Consider the following 25,698-nt stretch of genomic DNA (forward strand, 5'->3'; position numbering starts at 1 on the left):
ATTACTTAATCTATTTAAAGGAGTCCCTGTGCTTATGCTAAAACTTCTGCCTTTGATAAATAGCCTCTGTTTAACCTCACATTGCAGAGAGTCAAACTAGGGAGAAAACTCTTTGGATTTTTTTTTCAGTATCACACCAGCTATATAATTTCACATTTAATGTGACAAAACAGCAATGTTTCTGAAACTGAAACTGATGTTTTATTGTATCCTCATGGATGTGAAAGAAATAAAGATTCATATTATATTTAGATCCACTCTATTAAAGACCATTTTAATTTTTCCTATAATGATGGTAAGTGGTCAATTTGCTTTATGTCCCATAAGAGTTCAAAGCAATTTATATGTATTTGCTTGATTGGTTGGTGCTTATAACAACTGTATGAGGTAGATAGTATTGTTATCCCCATTTTACAGAAAGGGAAACTAAGGCACAGATATGTTTTTGCTCAAAGTCAAAAACTTAGTATTGCTACAGAGAGAGAGTCAGACAAATTAAATATTCTCTGTGCTTAACAGAGACAGAATATTTTTGGGGTGAAATTAATTAAAAGAAGATTGGTCAGTTTGTGTTTTTTAAAAATTAAAGTGACAAATACAATTTCCTAGGGCAAAGTTGACAAGTCACTAAACAATTGCAGATTTTATAGTTAAAGATTACCTTTAATATAAGCTTTATAGGCAAATGCATTTCTCAGAAGATTTACTTTTTCTACGACATATCAGAAAACATAATAAGAGTATCTATTATCACAACAGCAAGGGAAGAGTCTATGTCATTTTTTTTAAGAACAACTTTTTGGAGATATAATTCACATGCCATATATCCACCTAGTTAAAGGGTATAATTCAGTGGTTTTTAGTATATTTACAGAGCTGTGCAACTATCCCCACAGTCAATTTTAGAACATTTTCATCACACCAAAAATAAACCATGTACCCATTAGCCACTCCAGCCCTGAGCAACCACTAATCTACTTTCTGTCTTGATAGATTAGTCTGGACATTTGATGTAAATGGAATCATACAATAGGTGGCCTTTCATGACTAGCTTTTTCCACTTAGCATAACATGTTTGAAGTTCATTCATGTTACAACATATATTAGCACTTCATTCTTTTTATTGTCAAATAATATTCCATTCTTATATCCATTTATCAGTGATGAACATTTGAACTGTTTCCACTTTTTGACTCATGAATAATGGCATGAACATTTATGTACAAGTTTTGTGTGCACATATGTTTTAATTTTCTTTGGTATATGCCTAGGAGTGGAATTGCTAGGTCATATGGTAACACCAGGTTAATTTTGCACTAGGTTGATCTTTTTCACAATTCTTGTTTGTCAGGGTACCTATATGCATTGCCAGAATTGCTTCACTTCAAGCAGAGAAGAATAAATTATTTATTTCTGAGTCCTATTTGTACATGTCGATACTATGTATACCATTACAAGAATCACACCAAGCATTCAAGTGTCAAATTGAGAGTCAGTTGACGATGAAAATTAATAGCTTATAAAACAGCTTTGATTTCTTTTCCTATAAAAGTCTTAATGTGAATGTGCAAATTGTGATTATCTTTTCTTTTGTTCTTCCACAAAAGAATCTATCAGTACTCAATACATGTAAATGTGTTTATTTAAAAGATAAACATTCCGTGAAATTAAAAAATTTCTATGGGAGGGATGATGCCTGGCAGGTTCAGTCAATAGAGCATGTGACTCTTGATCTTGGGGTTGTGGGTTCGAGGCCCATGTGGGAGTAGAGATTACTTTAAAAAAATTTCAATCGGATATAATGACAATAATATACTGTATAGTTACACAGGATTAAAGAGTTCACAAATTCTGCATTCAAGTTTTCTGACAAAATAACCAGCCCTACTATAAAAAATAAAATCTTCAGTTCCAGATAGAAGATGAAGATTGTAGAAAGAGAAATAAGGCAATCATTCTTAGTCACTATGGAAGATGATAATTAACTCAGCAAGTGTCTCTTGGATAACGTCTTCACAAATGGAGATTAAAATAGTACACTTAAAATGAATAGTAATTTTAATATTTGAAGTGCTTTGCATTTATTAATTCAAAGCAGAACATATCTTAAATAGTTTATGCACTGCTTCTGAAATCCAAATATAATTTAAGGTAGTCCAAACCTCAATAGCTGAGTGAAAATATCATGCTGGAGTTGTATAAAATTATCCACAATTTAGTTATCTTTCAAGGGGGAGCAGACCAATCATAATTGTCTGGAAAAAATGTGTGTGTGTGTGTGTGTGTGTGTGTGTGTGTAAATTTGGATATCAGTCTCTGTTCAAGTGATTCCACCAGAAATGTACTGAGTGTGTGGAAGATACATATACGAAAGAGACAATATTCTATCTGATGTTTTCTGGAGAGGCTATCCTGAAGAACCTGATAGATTTATCTTTTAGTCTTAAAAAATGTTATTTTAGGGGTGCCTGGGTGGCTCAGTCATTAAGCGTTTGCCTTCGGCTCAGGTCATGATCCCCGGGTCTTGGGATCAAGCCCGCATCGGGCTCCCTGTTCAGTGGGAAGCCTGCTTCTCCCTCTCTCGCTCCCTCTGCTTGTGTTCCCTCTCTCTCTGTGTCTCTCTTTGTCAAATAAATAAATAAAATCTTTTAAAAAAATGTTATTTTAAAATCAGAATTGGCAGAGCACAGATTGGAACTCTCCTAATGGCATTACCTCATTCATTATAACACTTTTTCCTCTAAAAATGATGTTGAGACACTTTAGCACATTTTGTTCTGGTCCAATTTTTATTTTGTTCAAAATCTTTTCCCATTAAAAGCTTTTTTGTTTGTTTGTTTGTTTTTAAAAGTAGGCTCCAGGACCAGTGTGGAGCCTGATGCGGGGCTTAAACTCATGACCCCTGAGATCAAGACCTGAGCCGAGATCAAGGGTCAGATACTTAACTGACTGAGCCACCCAGGCACCCCCTCTTAAAAGGCTTTTTGAAAACACCTTTGTTGGGGCACCTGGCTGGCTCAGTTGGTTAAGTGTCTGCCTTCTGCTCAGGTTATGGTCTCGGGGTCCTGGGATTGAATCCCGCATCAGGCTCCCTGCTTAGCGAGGAATCTGCTTCTCCCTCTCCTTCTGCCTCTGCCCCCTGCTCGTGCACGCTTTCTCTCCCTCTTTCAAATAAATAAATAAAATCTTTAAAAAAACCCAGCTTTGTCTGTTGTAATCATGTATACTAATCAAATGATGTTTAGGCTTTTCAGAGCAAATTCACTTAGTTTTCAAGAGAAAAAGAAAAGAAAACTCCTGAAATAATCCATTTTCACTGAGATTATATACAATATCAACAGAATATTTAGGAGATTTATTTTTTATTTTTTATCAAAAATTTAAATGACTTGGCTTTTCCTCAAATACCACATTACCTAGTTACCTGGGTTTTCCACTTAAAGTTATTGCCCAATAGTCTGGATAAATCAATTCATCTTCAGCTATGGTAATACAATTTGTTATTATCTAATGAAACCCAACTAAGAGGATTTGTACTGGAAAATACCTTTGTTGGTTTTTTGTGTTGTTTTTTTGTTTTGTTTTGTTTTTTAATATTTATTTATTTTACAGAGAGAGAGACAGTGAGAGAGGGAACACAACTTGGGGGAGTGGGCTTCCCGTTGAGCAGGTAACTAGATGCAGGGCTCAATCCCAGGACTCTGGGATCATGATCTGAGCTGAGGGCAGACGCTTAACAACTGAGCCACCCAGGCACCCCTGGAATATATCTTGACTCTGAATTGAAAGAATTACTTTTGCACATACAGATACAAATCTGTGAAACAAATGTGTTTGCCCTACAGAAACATTTTGGTCATGGGAATGAGCAGTTACCCAAATGTTAATGACAGTTAACATTATAATACCTTGAGCGTTATATTCACTATCTTACTCAATCATCCTTTTATAAGTTCATAAACTTAAGCTTGCCCAGAGTCACATAGCTAGGTAAATGTTGGCACCAAAATTAGGGTCCAGTTCTCTGATGCAACAGCCCCAGTTGGCTTCTTTTTTTTTAACCTGTTAAACTATTTTTTTGGAATATTTTGGTTTCTGTAGCCATAATATTTAACTTGTGGATTGTGTTCCAGATATGAGCAAGTACTATGTCATAAAATCAAAGCTACAACTTAGAAGCTTCTAATAATAATTTAAAATAACAAAACTGTATTTTTAGTTCTAATTTTATCACCTAACATATAGGGAATCCTTGCTTTGCATGATATTGCTAAGCCATAAATGACTGTGGAAGCTGAAACTATGCAAAACAAACTCATAATTAATAGAGAAAATTCAATTGTTCTGTGATTTTTTTTTTTTTTAAGTAAGTTCAACACCCACTGTGGGGCTTGAACTCATGACACCAAGATCAGGAGTCTCATGCTGTACCAACTGAGCCAACCAGGTGCCCTTTGTTCTATGATCCTTAAAAATTTTTTGTCAAAACATTAAAAACTCTCTTACTGTTGGTTATAAATGTATAAAGAAATGAAAAAATTGTAAAACTACTTAGTACACTGTAATCCAAAGAGTAGAAGCATAGTTAAAGTTTTCCTTGTAAAAAAAAAACTTATCTTTGAAATAAAAATTTAACCCCCCCGAAAAAAACTAGGGAAATTAACTTTACATTTTATAGAATATCAAAGATATCCAAACTTTTGAAACAAAAATTTAAATTGTACCTGCACCCCCCAAAAAACTTATCAAATACAGTTCAATCTTACCTTCTTCTCATCATATGTTTTATGATAGGAGCAAGAATCTTTTCTATGCCTTGGTAAATTGTCATACTCCTGTTTGGATTAGCTTTCAGCATTCTAGATACATTGCACTTTCAATGTCTGAAAATATCTCTGAGAGTACCTTTAGTGTGCCCATGTCACTTCTTCTAGGACATTTTTATCCTTTTTGTAACAACTACTTTTTTGATTTATGTTGATGCATTCTCCTTCACCAAGTGCTTTGGCTGCATATCTAAATTCTTTCAAATGATATCAGTGTCAACATTGTCACATTCAATTATTTCTTCTGTAACTCCATTTATATCTGATTCAGATTTTACTTCCAATGTTGTCACTGCTTGTTTCTCTGCTACTTGTTCTTTTTTTCCTTCCTTTCCTTTTCCCTTCCTTCTTCCCTCCTTCCCTTTTCTTTTTCTTTCTTTCTTTCTTTCTTTCTTTCTTTCTTTCCTTTCTTTCTTTCTTTCTTTCTTTCTTTCTTTCTTTCTTTCTTTCTTTCTTTCTTTCTTTCTTTCTTTCTTTCTTTCTTTCCTTCCTTCCTTCCTTCCTTCCTTCCTTCCTTCCTTCCTTCCTTCCTTCCTTCTCTTTTCTTTTCTTCTTTTCTTCTTTTGTTTCTTCTTTCTTTCTCTCCCATTTCCCTCTTTGGACTATATTTTGGTAAAACATCATGTGGGTTTACCACTGGGAGACAAGAAGACAAGAGAACACAACTACACTTTGCTCTCTGTGAATGAACTGAATAACAGATACAACCTGTGACCAATCACTGAAACACTTCGACAGAAGTGATATGATTTCACTTGTCATGATGTTATTATGTAGTGATTTTGTAGATTGAAGCAGCAAAGTTTATACTGCTCACATTGCTCACAGTTATTGTACTGGTCATTGAAATGTACTGCTCACATTGCTCACAGTTAATGTACTATGTTTTGGGGGACTGGTGTTTTAACTAACTATGGTCACTGAAATTCATGCATATTAGAACCTTAAGTGAGGACTGTCTATATATGATAATAATATGAAAGATATCATATACCACAAAGGATCATAAAAATACTAGTCTACTAGGGTGCCTAGGTAGCAGTCAGTTAAGTGTCAGGCTCTTGGTTTTGGCTCAGGTTATGATCTCAGGGTCATGAGATCAAGCCCCGCATTGGGATCCGCACTCAGCACAGGGTCTGCTTAAGACTCTCTCTCTCTCTCCCCCTCCCCCCACCCGCTCTCTCTCTCTCTTTCTCTCTAAAATAGATAAATAAGTCTTTCTAAAAAAATTTAAAAAATAAAGGTTGGCAATATCTCAATCTATTAAAAAAGCTACTGCTATACTGTATTATAAATTTATAGATAGGTATAGATCTCCTAAAGTAATATGCTGGTATTATATTAATTATAGTTTAAGAATTGATATTTATCATGTTAGTATAATAATAATTTTACTTACCTCCTAGCAATTTAGAAGTTTGGAGGGATGTAATGTATGATCCAGGAAAATCTAAAAGTTCAAACTGATAAATTCCTTTAGATAGAAAAACATTCAACATCAATCTGCTATCTTTAAAGCAAGTCTCAATAATATTATTTGCTTACTGAAAAACACATTTATGTTATAAGCATGTAAAAACTTTTAATTCATAGTGATTACCTATATGAAGGGACAGAAAATGGTTTTTTGAATTCTCCTATTATAATTTCTTATATACTTATGTTTGATGAGACAGTATTTTATATTGAGACCAGAATATTTTTCAGTATACAATAACAAAACTGTCATGTTATTCAAATAAATTGCTAATTTTTAAAATTCCTATCTGGACTGAAGGAATTGAAATGATTTGTAAATTGTTCTTTTAACCCTAAAACTCTGTGTTCTCTGACTTTTATATTAAAAGCTATCAAATGTAGTACATGTCTATTCTGGGGATTAAATGCCTATTTTTTAAGGGGATGGTTAAGGTACCTAGCATTATTTAGTAAGTTAAAGCCTTAGGTGTTAAATCTGATTTGGGGTTGAGCTCTCAGAAGGAAAGGATGATTCATAGGAGCCTTGAGACAGTCACTTATCCCACATGAACTAAGGAGCAGATACATTCTAAGGCTCTCAAAATAAAGACAGTGCCAAGTACTATCTCTTGACATCATGTTATGTTTTCTATAAGGCGTTAAAAGATAAAAATAAGATTGTTTGAATAACATTTAAGTTTCATGAGTGTATGTGTATAATGCATGAGAATTTGGATGAGTAAATATGCATAGCATAATTCTTTTAAAATGATGTGCTTTTAGACTGATTGACTTATCAGAACTGCTAAAATAAGAAAACACACTCCAATTTAGTTTGAAATAATGGGGACATTGGCTCTGCTGCAGTTATTTTAAATGAATACATGCCTGACTGTGAATGGACAAGTGCATCATTGGCATTGCATTGAAGTCATTCAGAGACTTTTTTTTTGCCATTACAGGTAGAGCGGGAAAAGGCCATTCTTCTGGCCAATCTCCAGGAGTCACAGACGCAGCTGGAACACACCAAGGGGGCGCTGACAGAGCAGCACGAACGGGTGCACCGGCTCACAGAACATGTTAATGCCATGAGAGGCCTACAGAGCAGCAAAGAACTCAAGGCTGAGCTGGATGGGGAGAAGGGCCGGGACTCAGGGGAGGAGGCCCATGACTACGAAGTGGACATCAATGGCTTAGAGATCCTCGAATGCAAATATAGGGTGGCAGTAACTGAGGTGATTGATTTGAAAGCTGAAATTAAGACCTTAAAGGAGAAATATAATAAATCTGTAGAAAACTATACTGAAGAGAAAGCCAAATATGAGAGTAAGATCCAAATGTATGATGAGCAGGTTACAAGTCTTGAGAAGACCACCAAGGAGAGTGGAGAGAAGATGGCCCACATGGAGAAGGAATTGCAAAAGATGACCGGCATAGCCAACGAAAATCACAATACCCTTAATACAGCCCAGGATGAGTTGGTGACATTTAGTGAGGAGCTAGCCCAGCTTTACCACCATGTATGTCTGTGTAATAACGAAACCCCCAACAGGGTCATGCTGGACTACTATAGGCAGAGCAGAGTCACTCGTAGTGGCAGCCTGAAAGGGCCTGATGACCCCAGGGGACTTTTGTCTCCACGATTAGCCAGGAGAGGTGTGTCATCCCCAGTAGAAACAAGGACCTCATCTGAACCAATTTCAAAAGAAAACACAGAGGCCAGCAAAGAACCAAGTCCAACCAAGACCCCCACAATCTCGCCTGTTATTACTGCCCCACCATCATCTCCAGTATTAGACACAAGTGACATCCGCAAAGAGCCAATGAATATCTACAACCTTAATGCCATAATCCGGGACCAAATCAAGCATCTGCAGAAAGCTGTGGACCGGTCCTTGCAACTGTCTCGTCAAAGAGCAGCGGCACGGGAGCTGGCTCCCATGATTGATAAAGACAAGGAAGCCTTAATGGAAGAGATACTCAAGCTCAAGTCCCTGCTGAGCACCAAACGGGAGCAGATCGCCACACTGAGGGCAGTGCTGAAAGCCAACAAACAGGTGATCTCATTCTACTGACAACGCATGCTGGCCAAAGCTTTCCTAACTAGTTAATTCTTTAATGTTTTTGAGTGTCCATTATCATCAGGATGAGAGGTCAGATTCCTGGTCAGCAGAGGAATAAATCAAACTATGTCCCAGTGCCAGATCAGAATGTAAGTATTATTTTTCAGTGAGTGAGTGGATGATACAGGAGAGTAAGGATGCCCCTCTAGAGAGAGGTAGAGGTGAGGCAGTTAAGCAGGATCCAAGGAGAATCCAGTTGCAATGTAGAAAGACAATTCAGGCAGTACTTAGCTGGAATCCAGCAGTCATTGAGTGGGGAAACAGGTGATAGAGCGATGGCAGAATAGGCTGGCATGGCAGCTTACACCAAGGAGATAGCCTGGCAGGCGGCCAGAGCAAACAGAGGTCTAGAGAGAGAGAGAGAGACAGACAAAGATATAGAATGTCCACTAGCTCTGCCAGTGACCACATATCTGAAATTTAGGTTCAGCTGGGATGTCAATTCACCTAGGTCAGAGCTGAAGCAGTAGAAAATTTTTCCTAACAATAGGTCTCGTCCTTCTGGAATAAGCAGGAATGCTACAACAGGACTCTACCTGACTAATCCCTAGATCTCCTTCACTACCGAATTTGTTTTCCACCCTTCAGCTTTACCTGGGTGGGAGTGCTATGAAATATAGGTGGGAAAATATTTTTAATTTCTATTTAGTTTCTCTGGAAAGTGAACCTTGAAAGATACATTTGAGAAGGGTGCTAATAAAGGGTGTTGATAAAGAGAAACAACAAAGCATCAAATACCTTCTTGCAAACATAAGCAGTGCTGGTGTTGGGGAATGATTTCAGATGCAGTGCTCCTTCTTTTGCCCTTATTTGGGGGAAACCACACCATTATTATGTCATCCACAGTACAGCTTTCTAGCGTCTTTATCTTCAGTTCCCATAAATCCACTGATGTAAATGGGAGGTCTATCCCACGAGCAGTAATATTGTTTGCACCATAAATATGTTTTATATAAATCTAAGGGCAAATTAGGACCTTCTTTTGTGCCATCACTTCAGGGAAATAGAAAAGATTAGGATGAATAAAGAATTTGTGAGAGATCTGACTCCAATTTGAGGTCAGAGTGAAAGAATTTATTGCCATAAACTGCTACAATCCAAAGACCCAGTGACTTAGAGTGGTCATCAATAGCCAAAACCATATTACTAATACCATAATAGATAAGGCTTAGACGACCTTTATCAAAGACATAATGTCCCGGGCATTCTTGGTCAAGCCATTCAAATAACATCTTTAACTTCTTCTTGCAGGTTGAATATTAACAACCTGGAAACCTAGATCTATAAGTGTCAAGATGCTTAATTGATTCAGAAGTATAGATAAGCATGGTTGATAAGCCACAGGAGACTAATTTGTGAACAAGCATTCATTGATTACATATTTCAAGGCAGGTAGTAAATAGGGATGCAAAAATAAGTGACCAAGTAATCTAGTAGGAGTTCAACACATGCCTGTAACTATTTACAGGGTAGGATATATTGAGCGGTATAAACAGTACCATTGGAATTCAGTCAATACAGGAATACAAAGCATTCCTGGCTAAATTTTTATTTTCTCAGTGGTTTGTGGTACCATTTGCATCACATTAGCATCACAACCCTTATGGTCTCAGTAAATAAAATGAAAACACATTTCTAGCCATGCATTTAGTTTACATTTTAATGATGTTGGGCCTACTGCTATGATGCTTATGTGCCATGAATAACTTCAGATGTCTGCAGATGACATCCATTATATTTAGACATTGTGGAATGTTCGCTATTAAGACTAAGGTAAGAATTCTGTCATAAAAGGAAAAAGGGGCATCTTCCTGTTTTAAAAATAGGCATTCTGCGTTCTCTATGAATCTTTTAATATACTTCAGGGTTTTTTGGTATGCACGTTGTCTTCTGCTGGAATATGCAATGTTTATGAAATACCATCTGTGGACTAAACTGTGCGAGATGCTGAACATTCAACAAAGACTAATACATGGTCCCCACCTTTCAGACCAGGATTCACAAACTAGTGAGGCTGTGGGGAAAGACACAGATCATGACAGTGTGATGTTACACAGGCTGCAGTAGAAGCTATGGAAGCATTGCCGAGGAAGGGATTAATGTTTCCTAACGGGGTTAGCAAAAAACTTCATGGAAGCAATTATACTTGAGTTTGTTCTTGAAGGATAAAGAGTTGTTTTCCAGGAGAGGAGAGGAAGAAACCATTCCAGACAGAAAGAATAGTAGGTAGAGAGCCACAGAATAGAAGGATATATTCAGGGAATGGTTGGGGAAGATCTCTGTGGCTGGGAGCAAGACATTTTATTTAGAAAGTCAACTTTGGGAGCATGGAGAATGTAGTGAATGCAGACATCACCAAATCTACTCAAAGGTTGTAGATACTCAGAACTTCTTACTTCTGAAAAAGCTTTGTGCAGTCTGTGGACAAACAAACAAAAAACCCTACAAACAAAGTGGAGTCTTCTGGAGCATTTCTTACAAAGAATAAATGAGTTTGTACTTCTATTTCAGATCTTGTTCTTTTGTCATTCCTTCCTCTCCAACCCTTAGATAATGGATCATGTGGCTCCACATGCTTACAGATTTGTATGTCAACATTTTCACAACTTTTAAACTTAATGGTCTGTCCTAAGTAAATATGTGTATAAATTTTTAAAAAATTAAACAACTGCCATTTTTTTCCCCAGGTCAATTTCTGCATTCTGGATAATTTTCTGAATCTGTAATATTTCTGAAGATTCTACTGAGCTATAGCACTACAGAACATACCAAAATATTTTATGAGTAATTTCTCATTTTAATCTGAATCTGAAATTCAATTAAAACTCGTAAGAAACTACTCTGGAATCAAAACATTAACAAACTACCCTATCCCAACATTGTTTTAATTTTAAAAAGAATCCACTTGTCTCTACAGAGACATAAGAAAGTCGAGGCTGTCCATTTCAAGCACAAAAGGAAATGTTAAAAACCAGGATAGTCTTCCTAGGAAATCCCATTAGTAATGGATTTTTTTTTTTCATTAGTAATGGACTTTTTCATTAGTATTGAATATTTTTACACACTCTGAAAAGCTGTGGTTAACGGTTTGTAAAAATAGTATGTTTGCAGTTTGGCTTCAATATATATACCATGCGCTATGCATCAAACAGGCAGTCCCTAAATATACATTGATTTCATGCATTGATTCAGTCCACATTTTTCTTTCTTCCTACTGTGTGTCAAGCTAGTTCTCAACTTGAAACACTGTTAATTTCAAAAGATTCAGAAATGCCCAAATTCCAAGTTCAAACAAGTATTTTAATTCATTCAACATTTTGGAATTTCTGCTTTTATGGAGATTGTGAAGAATTAAATTAGACTATAGTTTTTTGTTTTGAAGTTGTAGGCAAAGACAGGGAGTATTTGGTTCTTTGTTAATTCTTTTCCTTAAACATGTAATATGGATTTATAGTTTGTCATATACCCATGCTATAAATTGCAATGGCCTGTGTCTTTTAGGCCCATAGAGCACAAGTGACATAAAAATATTTGCATTCTATTGTATTTCAATTGGTCTGTGCTTCTTCACTACCTTCTTCTTGATAAAATCCTTCCTGTATAAACTTTCATTTCTGCTCCCTTTTTGTCTGAAAAATCGCACTTTCAAGCATCTGCATTAACTATTTACTGAACTACTATCATTTCCTTAGCTCCTGATACTGACTCTGGTTCACAGCTGGCTTCTAGGGCAATTTAACCATGTTAAAGTACATATATATATATTTATTTATCTATATATAGATATAGATAGATAGACATCTATCTATATATAGATATAGATAGAAAGATAGATATAGATAGATAGATAGATAGATAGATGATAGATAGATAGATAGATAGATAGATAGATAGATAGATAGATAAAATGTAACCAAATCAATTTCATTCTCCGTTTATGAAAGAAAATAATAGACCCAGCATGGACAAATCTGTATGATCGGTTTTCCTGATATGAAAACCATAAGCATTGTGATTTTTCTGCTTCAGACAGCTGAGGTGGCACTAGCTAATCTCAAGAACAAATACGAAAATGAGAAAGCAATGGTGACTGAAACTATGACGAAGCTTAGGAACGAACTGAAGGCTTTGAAAGAAGATGCAGCGACTTTCTCATCCCTGAGAGCAATGTTTGCAACAAGGTAATAGTTTCTTCTTCCAAGATTAGGTGCGATAGGTGGAGGAAAGACTTTAAAATTCACATTTATCTCTTGAGTGTTGTTTGGTGTGCCATCCAAGAGGGTAAGGTGTGAAGAAAACACTTGAGATTCCGCTCTGACCAAACTAAGACAAAACGTTTTGTGCTGTTTTCCAGAGCCCTCTACTGGACACACTGGATCAAGCAATTCTTTTACACAGAAGTATTTTTAAATTAATGTGATAGATATTTTTCCTAGAGGTTGTATGCCCAAAAGAATTAGACCCCCTCCCCCAAAAGCCTCCAATAAGGGGGGGGACATACTTCTTAAAATAGCTAAATATTATATTTTCACCACTGAAATTTATTTCTGTGACTAAAGGACATAGAAGTGCTTATCATTAGTATTGTGTGAGAAAGACCTCCGTAACAAATATCAATATTCATTATATCAGCTAATTACTTGGACTTTAATACACTGTGAATTAAATTAGAATTTCTAAAATGTAATTGTATTTATCACCAAATTTTTCACATTGCCCAGCTAATTAATTAGACAAATATTAGTGACTACCTCCTCCCACCAGTTTCATTATCACAGTACAGTGGTTCTATATTTTGCTTTTAAACTTGAAGTGATTAAGCATGTATTGACTCGAAGATTTCAAAATCCTGAAATTTCTTTTTTTTAACAAGAATTTATTTATTTATTTATTTTGAGAGAGAGAGAGAGAGAAAGCAGGAGAGCGGTGTGAAGGGGAAGGGCAGAGGGAAAGGGGGAATCTTAAGCAGGGTCCATGCTCAGGGTGGAGCCCAGACTTGGGGCTCACTCATGGCCCTGAGATCATGACCTGAACCAAAATCAACATTCCATGCTTAACCAGACTGAGCTACCCAGGTGCCCCATCAAAATCATGAGCTTTTCAAAGATGTTGTCATCCATTGTTTTTGCTTTCACAATTCAGTACCAAAACAAAAGCAGTCACATATCTTATATGATACAAACATGGTACAATATTCACAAAGCATAACTATGGCTTTATTTGCAGATTCAATAAATAATTTACATGTAGCTGATATAAGTGTAAAAAAAAATCCTGAGCCCTGGAGTTTGTCCAGCTTCCTTGTGTATCAGGAGAGGAAAGTTTCAAGCTCATACTTTGTGATTGATTCTCTTGGTGATGCCTGTGAGAAGACTGAGTGCTTGGCGGATCACAGGGATGCAGGGGACCTGTAGGAACTGACTTCTGGGTCTGAGCCTGGGAGAGTTCAAGGAGTAGGATAGATATACCTCTGGCCACTGTGAAGGGCCGGATAGAGAAGGGGGATGGTACATAGTGCTCCCCTCTTTGATGAAAGAAATCAGTCAGCATTACATGTAGAATATATATGTATTCTTTTAAAAAGAAATCAAAACTTTTTTAAAGGGACATTTATATCTCAATCTGGTTTACTTAAGAATTATTTCTCCCAAATAGTGCATTTTCACACTATTTGTCTTTTTATGTATCGTAATTGCCTTTCTCCATAGTATTTTTTAAAATATTGTTTATCTGAGCAGTTAAAATAAACCCAGGGTCCTGAAATCCACCTTCTATTTTTACTAAGACCCAATCTTTGTTATGATATCCCTGCTATGGTATCCCTACTGCTTCTTGACATTTAAGGTTAAAAACAATGACATTTAAGGGACCCACCTGGATCTCAAGTCCTTTCACTAGAGTCTGTTTTTTTCTTTAAAATGCTGCAAGGCTTGTGTTAATTTCAAAGTTTGTATAGTACATTTTAGATACCTCCATCAAGTCGTTAACTCTCAGCTGGTGCATGAAGAATATTTGTTATTATCTTAGTGGGTAAGTAAACTCAGAAAAAAAAATCTGTGAATAATTGTGTGATTAATTTTTCCTTCCAAATGTTTATGTGCTTAGGTTTTACTTTGGATGGGGAGAAAGATCACTGAGCTTATCTTTCTGCTGTAGCATGAGTATCAAAGCTGAACAAAGATGTTCCTGACAGCCTGCTATGTCTATCAAACCCTATGCAAATCTTGGTTTTCTTTGACATCTCTTGCTTGATCATCTGGTTGAGAAATCTTTGAAAATATTCAAGTTTCTAATTCAGGCAAATCTGCCATCTTGAAAGCAGTGCAGCTGCAATTTGTACTCAAAACCCATAAATATAGATAAAGAAGGAAACGTTTTCTTTATAAATATTATTATTCTTTTGCATGCTACAAGCCTGGTCTGTAACAAACTTGTCACATTCCTCCAAAGAGTACAATGTTAACACACTGTAGAAGAAGCGATTGTAACACATCTAAGATGCTGTGAACATTACGTGAGACTTTACTGTTCATTCTTCTGACATCCTGGAGCAGCCTCCACAGTAACTCTGTCCTTGGGGTTTAAGATGTCACCTATTAAGAGTGTCCATATGTACTCCATTGTATAGATGAAACATCAGTTACTCTATCTGCTCTGCTGTTTCCAGTTTTCCACTGTAACAGGTTACCTTCATTCTGCTCAGGGAAGACCAGGCTTCTAAATCTAAATTCCAGGACAGTTCATTACTGCTCAGCTTAAGTTCGACATTTAATTTCAGTGAGATTTTCACTGAGATGTGTTTGGGTTCTAGATGTGATGAATACGTCACACAGTTGGATGAGATGCAGAGACAGTTAGCAGCCGCAGAGGACGAGAAGAAGACTCTAAACACTTTGTTACGAATGGCTATCCAGCAAAAACTCGCCCTGACTCAGCGGCTGGAGGACTTAGAGTTTGACCATGAGCAGTCCCGACGCAGCAAAGGCAAACTTGGAAAGAGCAAGATCGGCAGCCCTAAAGTAAGTGGGGAGGCGTCAATCACCGTGCCCACCGTAGACACTTACCTCCTGCATAGTCAGGGCCCACAGACACCCAACATTCGGGGCAGCAGTGGTACTCAGAGAAAAAGGTATGCATGCAGCGATCTTCACAGTATGGTGCAGGGGCCAGATGTTTAGTTAACTGCAAAAATAAATGTGCTCTTATTGTGGAGGATGGAGGAAGGGAAGGAAGAGAAAAACTGGGAGTGGCTGTATTAACGGGCTTGCCCCTGTTGGTTTTTCCAAATCAAAACCTTTTGATAATTGTGTTGATTTATTCCTTTCTGTCCCTCACGCCCCACCTCTTGATTAACCATAATATAATTTTCGAGTATCTGTCAACATTTTTGCTGTTCCTTGTATGTGTAAATATGCCTCTCCCTTACCTCCAACCTAAAAATTGCTAGCTAAAAGGTGAATATTAAGAATGAAGCTACGTTTTAGCTGTTTTACATGACATTTAAAAGTCATTGTACTTCTGGTAATGGTGCTATTTACCAGCTTCTGTTTAATGGGGCAAGAATATGAATCTGTACTCTTAGGGAAATTTTTGTCCGCATTACCAAACTGACAACTGACTAAAAGGAGATGGCTCTACTGAGGTGAAATGGGATGGAATGTGTATAATCTTTTTCTTAAAAGCAGGTTTTTGTGCCTTTTCATTTGGTATGTGAATGTTGCTCAAATAACTCATTTGCAAGGGTTTTAGTGGCTTGATTTTGTGACCTTTTTACAGAGTCCTGGATGTTGAATTACTTACCCTGTATTTTCAGTTAATGGTAAAATTTTTATTTTAGGAACTTTCAGTAAAGAATCAAATAATATTTTCTATTTGCGGTTCAAACTGACTAACTATAATAAATTTCTTTTCCAGTACCCAATACAGTTTCCAAATAGGGTTGTATCCTGGTATGGAAACTAAGCAATTAGCAAAAATCTTGATTTACATGTTAAAAAAAAATTAAATGCCAGTATAAATAATGCTGTCACTGGTGAGGCTTTGAAAGGTAATTAAAGTAAAACTTTTTTGTTTCCTATATGTATTTTCTTGGATCTCCTGCAAGACAATTTTCACCTTCCCTTTGTGATCAGAGCCGTCCCAGGACTTCAGGGGCTACCTACCTACAGAATTTATTAAGAGTTCCCCCTGATCCCACCTCCACAGAATCATTTCTTCTGAAGGGCCCCCCTTCCATGAATGAATTCATCCAAGGGCACCGGCTCAGCAAGGAAAAAAGGTTAACCGTGGCTCCACCAGGTAAACATTTTTTCCTTGGGTGCATGTGATGCAAATGATTAGCTCAATAGACAACTCTCCCCTTCCTCCCAACCACTCATGCCCACCCATCTACGGAGTCCGACTTTGAATTCCTACAGCTAAAGTAAACACGACTTTACGCTTAGCACCCTGTTTCCTCCTCTACTCTGCAAGACAAGTGTTCCTTAGGAGTCTCCAGGGACTTCCTTTTAACAGCCAACGATGGAAAATGAGAGTTGGAAGGAATGGGATAGGTCAAGGGAACCTAGCATCAGGTGTAATGCAGAGCACACTCCCGGGTCCTATTTGCAATTTGGTAGCTCATAGCAATTCCATCCTGATCAAATTTTGTCATTTTGTTCTGAAAATTTTTAAGGTAATTTCAGTAAAGGGAGCCATCTTTATAAAAGCCTTTCGGGCTCATCTCCTTTTGTAGTGACTCAGAATGTCTCCTCAATCATTATAGAGAAAATAGAAGTAAAATCCTCTTAAGATTTTGCTCCTCAGGAACATATACATCTTAGTGTAATATTCTTGAGTTTGCAAGCCCTTATTGATTTATGCTTACCAATATACTCACATTTTATGTTTAGCTTCACCATTTTGCATTTTTCTTTTTCAAAAATTTTTCCTATGAAGAGCTTCAGTTGAAAATGTGACTCACTCCTGAGTACTGATACCCAGACAGCTGCACTCAGTTTTGTCTTCGGGACCCTATTGTAACCTTTGAGTTTGCCACAGAATTTTGTTCTTTAATTCACTTTGATTTTATCACCTACCTCATTTACTTCGATTTTTACCTTAATTCCTTTTTGGAAACCTCAGCCTTTGGATCTCTAATAGTTTTCTTATCTGATTTGTGAATTAGTCTACTGATTGGGCTTAAAAGGTGTGGTGTGGAAATTTATAGCACATACTCTACATTCTAAGAGTGTTTGAGCAAATAAGTAGTGATAATGAGTTGGAAGAGCGTAACAGCCAAAATGTACACCAAAAAAAAAAAAAAAGGCAACAACGCTGCTGGATGTTCTTACTTTCATAACTCATTTCCTATTATTTCAGACCCCTTTGGAAGGTACCTTGAAGTATCTGTAAATCACCAAAGTGGTTATGATTCATCAGGACACTTGAATAAAACCCACCAGTCGTTTTAGTGTTCCAACTGGATTTAGTAGCACTATCTACTAGAACTTAGAAAAGAAATCCTGTGATTAATAAGTAACCCTATTGTATTTTAATTTAAAAGTGACATATCAATAAGATTAAAAATTATAAATAGCTATTTTCATTTTGTATATGATCATTTGATCCTTATTTACATTAATATGTATTTATATCATTGTCATTACATTGTCAAAACCATTAACATTATATTGTAAACTTTTTTGTGTTACCTAGTCTATTTTTATTTTTAAAGGTTGTTGTATCATAAATTTTGTTTCAGATGTTATTGCACTAATCAGTACTTCTCTTGTTAACCACTGGGATGGTTTTTCATTATTTGTTATTTTATGCATTGCTGCTAGAAATATCCTCATGCAGTCAACTTCTCATCAGTTCAATTTTTTCTCGAGCAAATTCATTGGGTTAAAATTACGAACATCTTGGTGTTTTGTGCTCCATTTTGACATTGCTGACAAAGAGAGTATATCCATGTACCAAAAGTCTCACAAAACATTTTTCCTGTTTTCATACATTCTGAATCTTTCTTTGACTTTTTGCACACTGTACACAACTTGCAACTCTAAGGCTACTTAACCATACATGAATGAAAGCACCATTATGTTGTATTACATTCTTTAGTTTTGAATAACTAGAAAATGCCATTGGCCTTAGAAATTATCATTATACACAAGATTAAAGACATAAAGAACATGGCATTCAGAATCATCACTAGGCCAGAAAATCATTTTAATGACAATGTAGCATACTAATAAACTTTACATTTTTAACCATTTATTTGAAGTTAAAATAATGACGGGGGGAGAAAGTAAAGCTGTTATTATAGGCTAAGGAATTTTCAGTTTATACCATAGGTCCTACCAGATTCATTCTTAATAAATTTTTAGGTCAACTGAGCAACATTTTCTAAAAAGTTTTGGCTAAATCAATTACTATAGAAAGTGACTAATTACCTACACCAAACAAATTGTAGCTTCTAAAAATATTTGTATTATTGACAATATATATTATTTTTTGTAGGCTGAACTGCATTGGGTAAGACATATTAAATATTATTTATGGTGCTTTTACTGTATAAAATGTGTTCAGTAAGCTGAGAAAGGGAAAAAATGCCATATATATCCAGTCCTATGTTCTCTGCAAGAAATATTTTAAACTCATGGGAAATAATAGATTTTTAAAGTATTTTTTATTCATCAATTTAATATGTTACTGATAATTATAAAATTTATTAGCTAATAACAATATATATTCATCATTTTAAAAGGATAATTCCCTGTTAATTTATTAGAATGTTTTGGATAAGTTTTCTGAAATGTATTTTTAATATATCTTTGTAGGTGATTATTATTATTCTAATAAGTGGGTTTTCTATTGAGGACCATTGAAGTAGTTAAATTAATTAAATCATTGCAGTGGATATACAAAGAATTTAATTTGTTTTGGATCCTTTTGTTGAAGAATTATGACAGATTTAAATCTCATTTAAAAATTTAAAACATAAAGCATAAAATATTATCTACCATATATAAAGGAATTTTCAAATAGATTTTATTACTATGAGACGGTCAGCAGAAAACCCCATCTTCTTCAAGCCACAATTTCTCAATTTCTGGAAAATCAACTCTAGGATGGGGCATTGATTTTCAAAATTAATAGATTGTTTTGTATTAATTGATTTGCAACATTAATACAACCCTTTGGACGAAAATTCTGGCCTTTGCCTCTGACTTTGGCTGTTTCTGCTGCCTCATCCCCTCAAATTCCAGAGTTTCTGTCCTTAGCTTGTTGACTTTCTTGTTGCTGACTTAGTCCTTATCTTAGCATACTGACTCCAGTGTTCTCACCCATATTGCTACCAGCCTTGATGAATCTGAGTCAAAAAGGACCCTGTTGACATCAATGAGTTTACAATCAGGCAGCAGGTAGTTTGTTTTTATATTATTTATCATATAAATAGCTGTTGCATATTATTTATATAATAATAATAATAAAATCTTACCATTTCATCAATAATTAAAATCAATCTATCAGAATATGTGAAAGAAATCTATGTAATTTATAGGCAAGAGATGTTATTTCTATAGTAAAGACTTGACTACGTGATTTGCACAGGTAAATTAGGTTCCTGAACCCAATTGCAATGTGTGTATGTGTGTATGTGTGGAGGCTTCCCCACTCCAATAAGCAATTCTCAGACATCAGCTGGGTATGCTGCAATTCAACTGAGTTCTGACACTGTCTACACAGAAATAACATTAGATTTCGCCTGTTAAGCCTCAGTCCCACAAGACTGCCCCTCCCCCCTTTTCAGACACCAGTTGAAAGCCCAGGTTATTACTTGTGTTTCTGACCACCTGGCTATGGATTAGAGGTTCCAGTGACCCCCTCCTTGGCTTCAAAGACCAGTCACAAGTTTAGGTTGTTACCTATATTTCTAACCGACTGACTATGAATCAGAGTTCCCGTGACCCCCTCCTCAGGTTCAATCAATCTGCTAGAGCAATTCACAGAACTCAGAGAAATATGTTACTTACTAGATTACTAATTTATTATAAAAGGATGTAACTCAGAGATAGCCAGATGGAAGAGATGTACAGGGCAAGGTATAATGAAGAACCTGGAGTTCCATGTTCTCTTCCAGAGCACATCACTGTCCCCAGATCTCCAGACATTCACTAACACAGTGCTTTTGGGGTTTTATGGAGGCATCATTACATAGGCATTATTGTTTAAATCATGGGCCATTGGTGATTGATTCAACCTCCAGCCCCTCTTCCCTCCCCGGAGGTTGGGTAGTATGACTAAATGTTCCAACCCTCCAGTCATATGGCATGTTCTCTTGATTCTCCTGGCAACCAGTCCCCATTCTTAGGTGGAGTCCAAAAGTCACTTTATTAAAATAACTGGGGACACCTTTGTCACTCTCAACACTTAGAAAATTCCAAGAGTTTTGAGAGCTGTGAGCCAGGAATCGTGGATGAAAACCAAATAAATCTTTCTTCTAAATCACAATATCGCAACAGGATAAACAAGAAATCCCAAACTTAAAAAAAGCAAGTTTGAACTTTTTTCTTGAAGTAACAGCCTAAGCCATTTGCTGTTCACACTGTGTTTTGCATGTAGGAGCTTTCCCTTTTGGATGTTTTGCTTTCCCCGAAGATTTCAATTCCCTCTGCCCCTCCCTACTTCTCTCTTGCTCTCCTTCTCTTTCTCTGACACGCCATTACTGAACTAGTGGGAGAGAATGGTATTATTTTGAAATCTGAAAATTTTGTATGATATTTTGGTTTTGCCAGTCTTTAAAGCAGTGTTAACCTTAGATACGAAATCACCCTTTTAGATGTATAGTCAACAACAGACACAAACATGTTCATGAGTGAAAATTGCCTTTACATTTCACTACATTCAAACATTTTCTGTTTTTTATATTGTAGTTTATGTTCTCTCTCTCTTTTTTTTTTTTTAAATTCATTTGAGACCAGAGATACAGAGCGAGAGAGAGAGCAGGAGCAGTGAGGAGAGGCAGAGGAAGAGGGAGAAGCAGACTCCCTGCTAAGCAGGGAGTCCGATGCGGGGCTCGATCCCAGGACCTGGAGATCATGCCCTGAGCTGAAGGCAGACGCTTAACCATCTGAGCCACCCAGGCGCCCCTGTCGTTTATGTTCTTAAGCATGTACCAAACCCACACTTCTTTCCTTAACTCTTTTGCTCATTCACTCATTTATCAAAATTTAACAGAAGGTATTGAGCTACCACTATGTGTCAGGCACTTTTCTTGGCTTTTGATATAATGTTATTTATGTGGAACATCATCCTTGTGCTTCAAATAAGTAATGGTGTTAATAGATGTTCCCAGAATAAACAGAGGAGTTGGGGTGGTTAGGAGCATTCTCCCAAAAGAAAAGCAAGCGCTGGTCATGAAAGTTGACTAGACCTTGATAGGCAGACAGTAGGAATGCCGGTGTGGGTAATGAGAAGAGCCTTCTACGAAGGTCAGCTTTTGCAAAGACCACGAGCTTGGGGACTAGAAATTGAAGGGGGACTTGGGAGTGATGGGAAATGACACTGGAAAGACAGACAAGGACTTGAAAACAAATAGCCAGGTGAGTAGAGTGGACTTTATTCCTTGGGCATAGATGACTGTTTTAAGAATAAGACCAGGTTTTCATTATATTAGATTGCCCTGACAGCAAGGTGGAGAATAGATTGGATGTGGCTAACACCTAAGGTAAAGAAGTAGGTATGGAGTCTCATGAAACATGCAGATGAGAGGTGGTGGAGACTTGGAATCAAAACAGGAAGAAGTGTGAATGTTGACACGTGTCTGAATTTAGAGAAGTCCAACCATACCTGAGAGCAGGAGCTCTACTTACTCTAACTGCCTGTCTCCTTCATCCTCCCATATTTTATATGTAGAAGGAGCTCAGTGAATGCTATTTGAACTGACTTTCTGAACTAACAGACAGCCTCAGTGGTTTTTTCCCCTAAAGTATATTTTTTCCTCTAGAGGCTTCTCCATTTTTGTGAGCTCCCCTTCACCAAATCATTATGCTTTTTTCCGCCCCCACAGGATTCAATCCTTGAAATAGCTAGAGTGAACAGTGGTCTGTTGAAACTTGCAATCTTTTTAGGCTTGTATTTTCTCTTAACATAGCTTCTATAGAGTTCTCTGCAGAGGAAGGCTTGGGCATTTTCTGATGCTAGAACATGTTGCCCTTGGTTTGGTATCCAACAAAAGTTAAATCAAAAATACTAATTCAGAAAATTGCCAACCACATGTTGAAATATACGTTTCTATCTGGCCCCAATGTAATATACAATTAGAAATTGGCTCAAATTTCCAAATTTTACTGTATCATGTATGCTGCAGGAGTATTTTTCTTTTTCTGGATTAGTCATGGTTCATTTTACAGTGGAAATGTCCAATACCCTCCTATTTCTTTTCAGTATTTTTTCAAGGAGCAATTCTACTTTTACAGGAAGTCTTTTACTATAGGATGATCTTGAGTTGGAATGTGCAGTATTAAAAATGTCATCTGAGAGATGTCTCTTCAGTAGATTCCATCTGTCTCTCTGATGAAAGATACCCAACTGAAAACTGAAAAATACCCAGTTGAAAACTGAAAAATGTATCTCACTTTTTCCCAATAGCTCCATATTTGCTTTGTTTAGATAAATACCTGATATTCTCTAATTTAGCAGAATGTTTTGATTTTCGCCCAGATAACTAGTTTCATATGAAAATATTTTAGAATTTTAAGATTTTCCTCCTCTGTTATTTTCTCTTACAAAGTGTTTAAACTATATGTATCATATATACCAGTTTTACCACTGTGTACATGAATTATGAAGACTTTTCTGATCCCTTATATTCACCAGGTAGAATTACCTGCCTCCTTCTCTTTGCCTCACTCCAGATGGCATAGGCACAGTGTCTTAAATCACATTCCTCTATGAATCTGTAAGCTTTTGGGCAGGAACCTTGCTCCTTGATCTTTTAGTTTTCAGGATCCTGCACTGTACCTGGCACATAGTAGGCCCTCAATTTGGTGGATAATTGGCAATAAGTCCAAATTTTCTATGATATCTCAAATATATGGCTTTATTATAGTTTATCACCTATACATGTAGATCTTCTAATGTATAGATTATAAATGGTGTATTTCAGATGAGATTTAATGTAGGTGATGTAATAAAATCTCCCTAAGAGTTGCATTTGGGAACTTTCCAAGTCAGTTATTCACTTTTCTTATCATTTAATTTAGGCAGTGTGTGTATCTGTGTGTGTGTAATATTATATATATAACATGGCATATTATATATAATTTATATAATCTTTATTTGGTTGTTTTATATGGGTGCCTAAAAATCAAGGCAATTATAAGAAAATACCCATGTAGTACGGAGTAAAAGATTACATGTAAATGTATGGGTGCCTAAAAATCAAGGCGATTATAAGAAAATATCCATGTAGTACGTAGTAAAAGATTACATATAAATATGTAGGCTTTCCTTATTTTTTACTCTCTTTTATTCCTTTTTATCTGTTTTTAAAATAGTTTTTAGGTATCATTAATAGATAATGATGGTTCAAAGTTCAAAGGTTACAAAAGGTTGTAAAATAGAAAGTAGCTCTCTCCCAGCCTACTTCTTGTGTCCTTCCAGAAACATTCTCTATATGTACAAGTGAATATATATAAATAGGTACATATATAATCACAACTATGTATTATATATGTATTAACATTGGCACAACCACAAACATTGTTATGCATGCTATTTTTTTTTCCACTTAATATAGCTTGGCTTTCTTTATATCAATATTCACCTTTCTGTTTATTTTTAACCAGATGTTATGGAGGACAAGGAAGATACTTGAACCCTTTACGAAAGCTTGAAATGTTTTCAAGTGTAGAATAGAAATATGTCTTGCCAAACAATAAAATGGCCACCACAAGAATGTTTCACCTTCTAGACCAGAGCTATTCAAAAGAAAGATAATGTGAACCAGATATGTAATTTTAATCTAGTAACCATATGAGAAAAAGTAAAACGAAACACATGAACTTAATTTTAGTAGTATGTTTTATTTAACACAATGTATCCATAATATTATCATTGCAAGGTGCAATCAATAGAAGCAATTATTCAGATATTTTATGTTCTGTTCTTCTTAGTCTTCGAAATTTAGCATATATTTTGCACTTAGACTACATCTCAGTTTGAATTAGCCATATTTCAGGGGCTCAGTAGCCAGATTTGGCTAATAACTACTGTATTGGTCATATAGTTCTAGGCCGTCTTACTTACCAGTGGTTTTAATAGATATAATTTCTGCACAGAAACCTAAAATTCTACTCATAATTTTACAATAAGACTTAAGATGGCACATATTTAGGTTTTCTTTTGAAATGAAATATTGGGCCAAATGTTTTTTGTTGCAGATTGATTCTGCTTTGTCTCTGATTGGTGCCAATGCTCTTTTAAATAGATACATAGTAAATGTTTGTATACTCTTCTTTATACATCTTTTTTATTTGTTATTAGGTCTCTTTGTCAGTATTATAATTTAATTCCAATTGTTTAGGTACACCCTAAGAAACCATATGTCTTAAATATTCTTAATTATACAACTTTTTTTTTTAAAAAAATTGGTGTAGTCAAGCTTATAAAAAGTCCATTTTATTTAAGTAGGGAGTGCATTGATAATGTTTATAATGCATCCTGCCAATTTTAGATGGCAGAATTTAATGACACCATATAGAGACCAGAAACACAAAACAACTCTTTCCAGGTGGGTCCCATGTGTTTTCCTTTTGTCGTGGACAACAGAGAAGATAAAGACAATACTAAGTATATAATTTCATGGTGCAAACTGAAGCCAGTCAATAAATAATGCAGTAACTAATGGAACATCTGATGACTGCAGTTCTGTCAGCATTTTTATTTATTTTTTAGTTTTGTTTTTGTTTCTTACTTCTTCCTCCGTCAAGTATACTATCCAGAACTTAAATTTTCTTATAAGATTCCATATTCAAAACCTGAGCATTGTAAGCCAAATAAGCAATGATAAAAGGATTACTGAAGGGATCCACATGAAAACCAACATTGTAGCTGGAATGTGCATATTATATTAGATAATATTTTTCAATCCTTGTTGATGATTTTAGTGTAACTATGTAGTTTTAAAGTCTTTTAAGTTTTATTAATATTAAACCCACAGAAATTGAAATTTTCTTATTAAATTCTTCAAGGAAAAAACTAAAATCTTTCCCTAATATATACATTAAGTGAAAGAAAATAGTTTT

General features: G+C 35.9%; 1 protein-coding gene across 7 annotated transcripts in view; it reads left to right on the top strand.

Moving 5' to 3' along the window:
• The window catches only part of BICD1 (BICD cargo adaptor 1), a 213,259-nt gene that overhangs the window by 160,948 nt on the left and 26,613 nt on the right, over positions 1 to 25,698 (top strand). For 4 of the 7 annotated variants that reach the window (XM_032432771.1, XM_032432775.1, XM_032432772.1 and 1 more), the window contains exons 5-7: positions 7,247 to 8,341; positions 12,437 to 12,588; positions 15,219 to 15,426. In XM_032432771.1, the coding sequence (XP_032288662.1) occupies positions 7,247 to 8,341; positions 12,437 to 12,588; positions 15,219 to 15,426 (1,455 nt within the window). Of the gene's footprint in view, positions 1 to 7,246; positions 8,342 to 12,436; positions 12,589 to 15,218; positions 15,537 to 16,511; positions 16,706 to 25,698 lie in introns of all 7 variants that reach the window. The other 3 variants (XM_032432769.1, XM_032432770.1, XR_004302720.1) reach the window with 2 other exon arrangements.

This window comes from Phoca vitulina, unplaced genomic scaffold (assembly GCF_004348235.1).
Source record: "Phoca vitulina isolate PV1807 unplaced genomic scaffold, GSC_HSeal_1.0 scaffold49, whole genome shotgun sequence".
Taxonomy (NCBI): domain Eukaryota; kingdom Metazoa; phylum Chordata; class Mammalia; order Carnivora; family Phocidae; genus Phoca; species Phoca vitulina.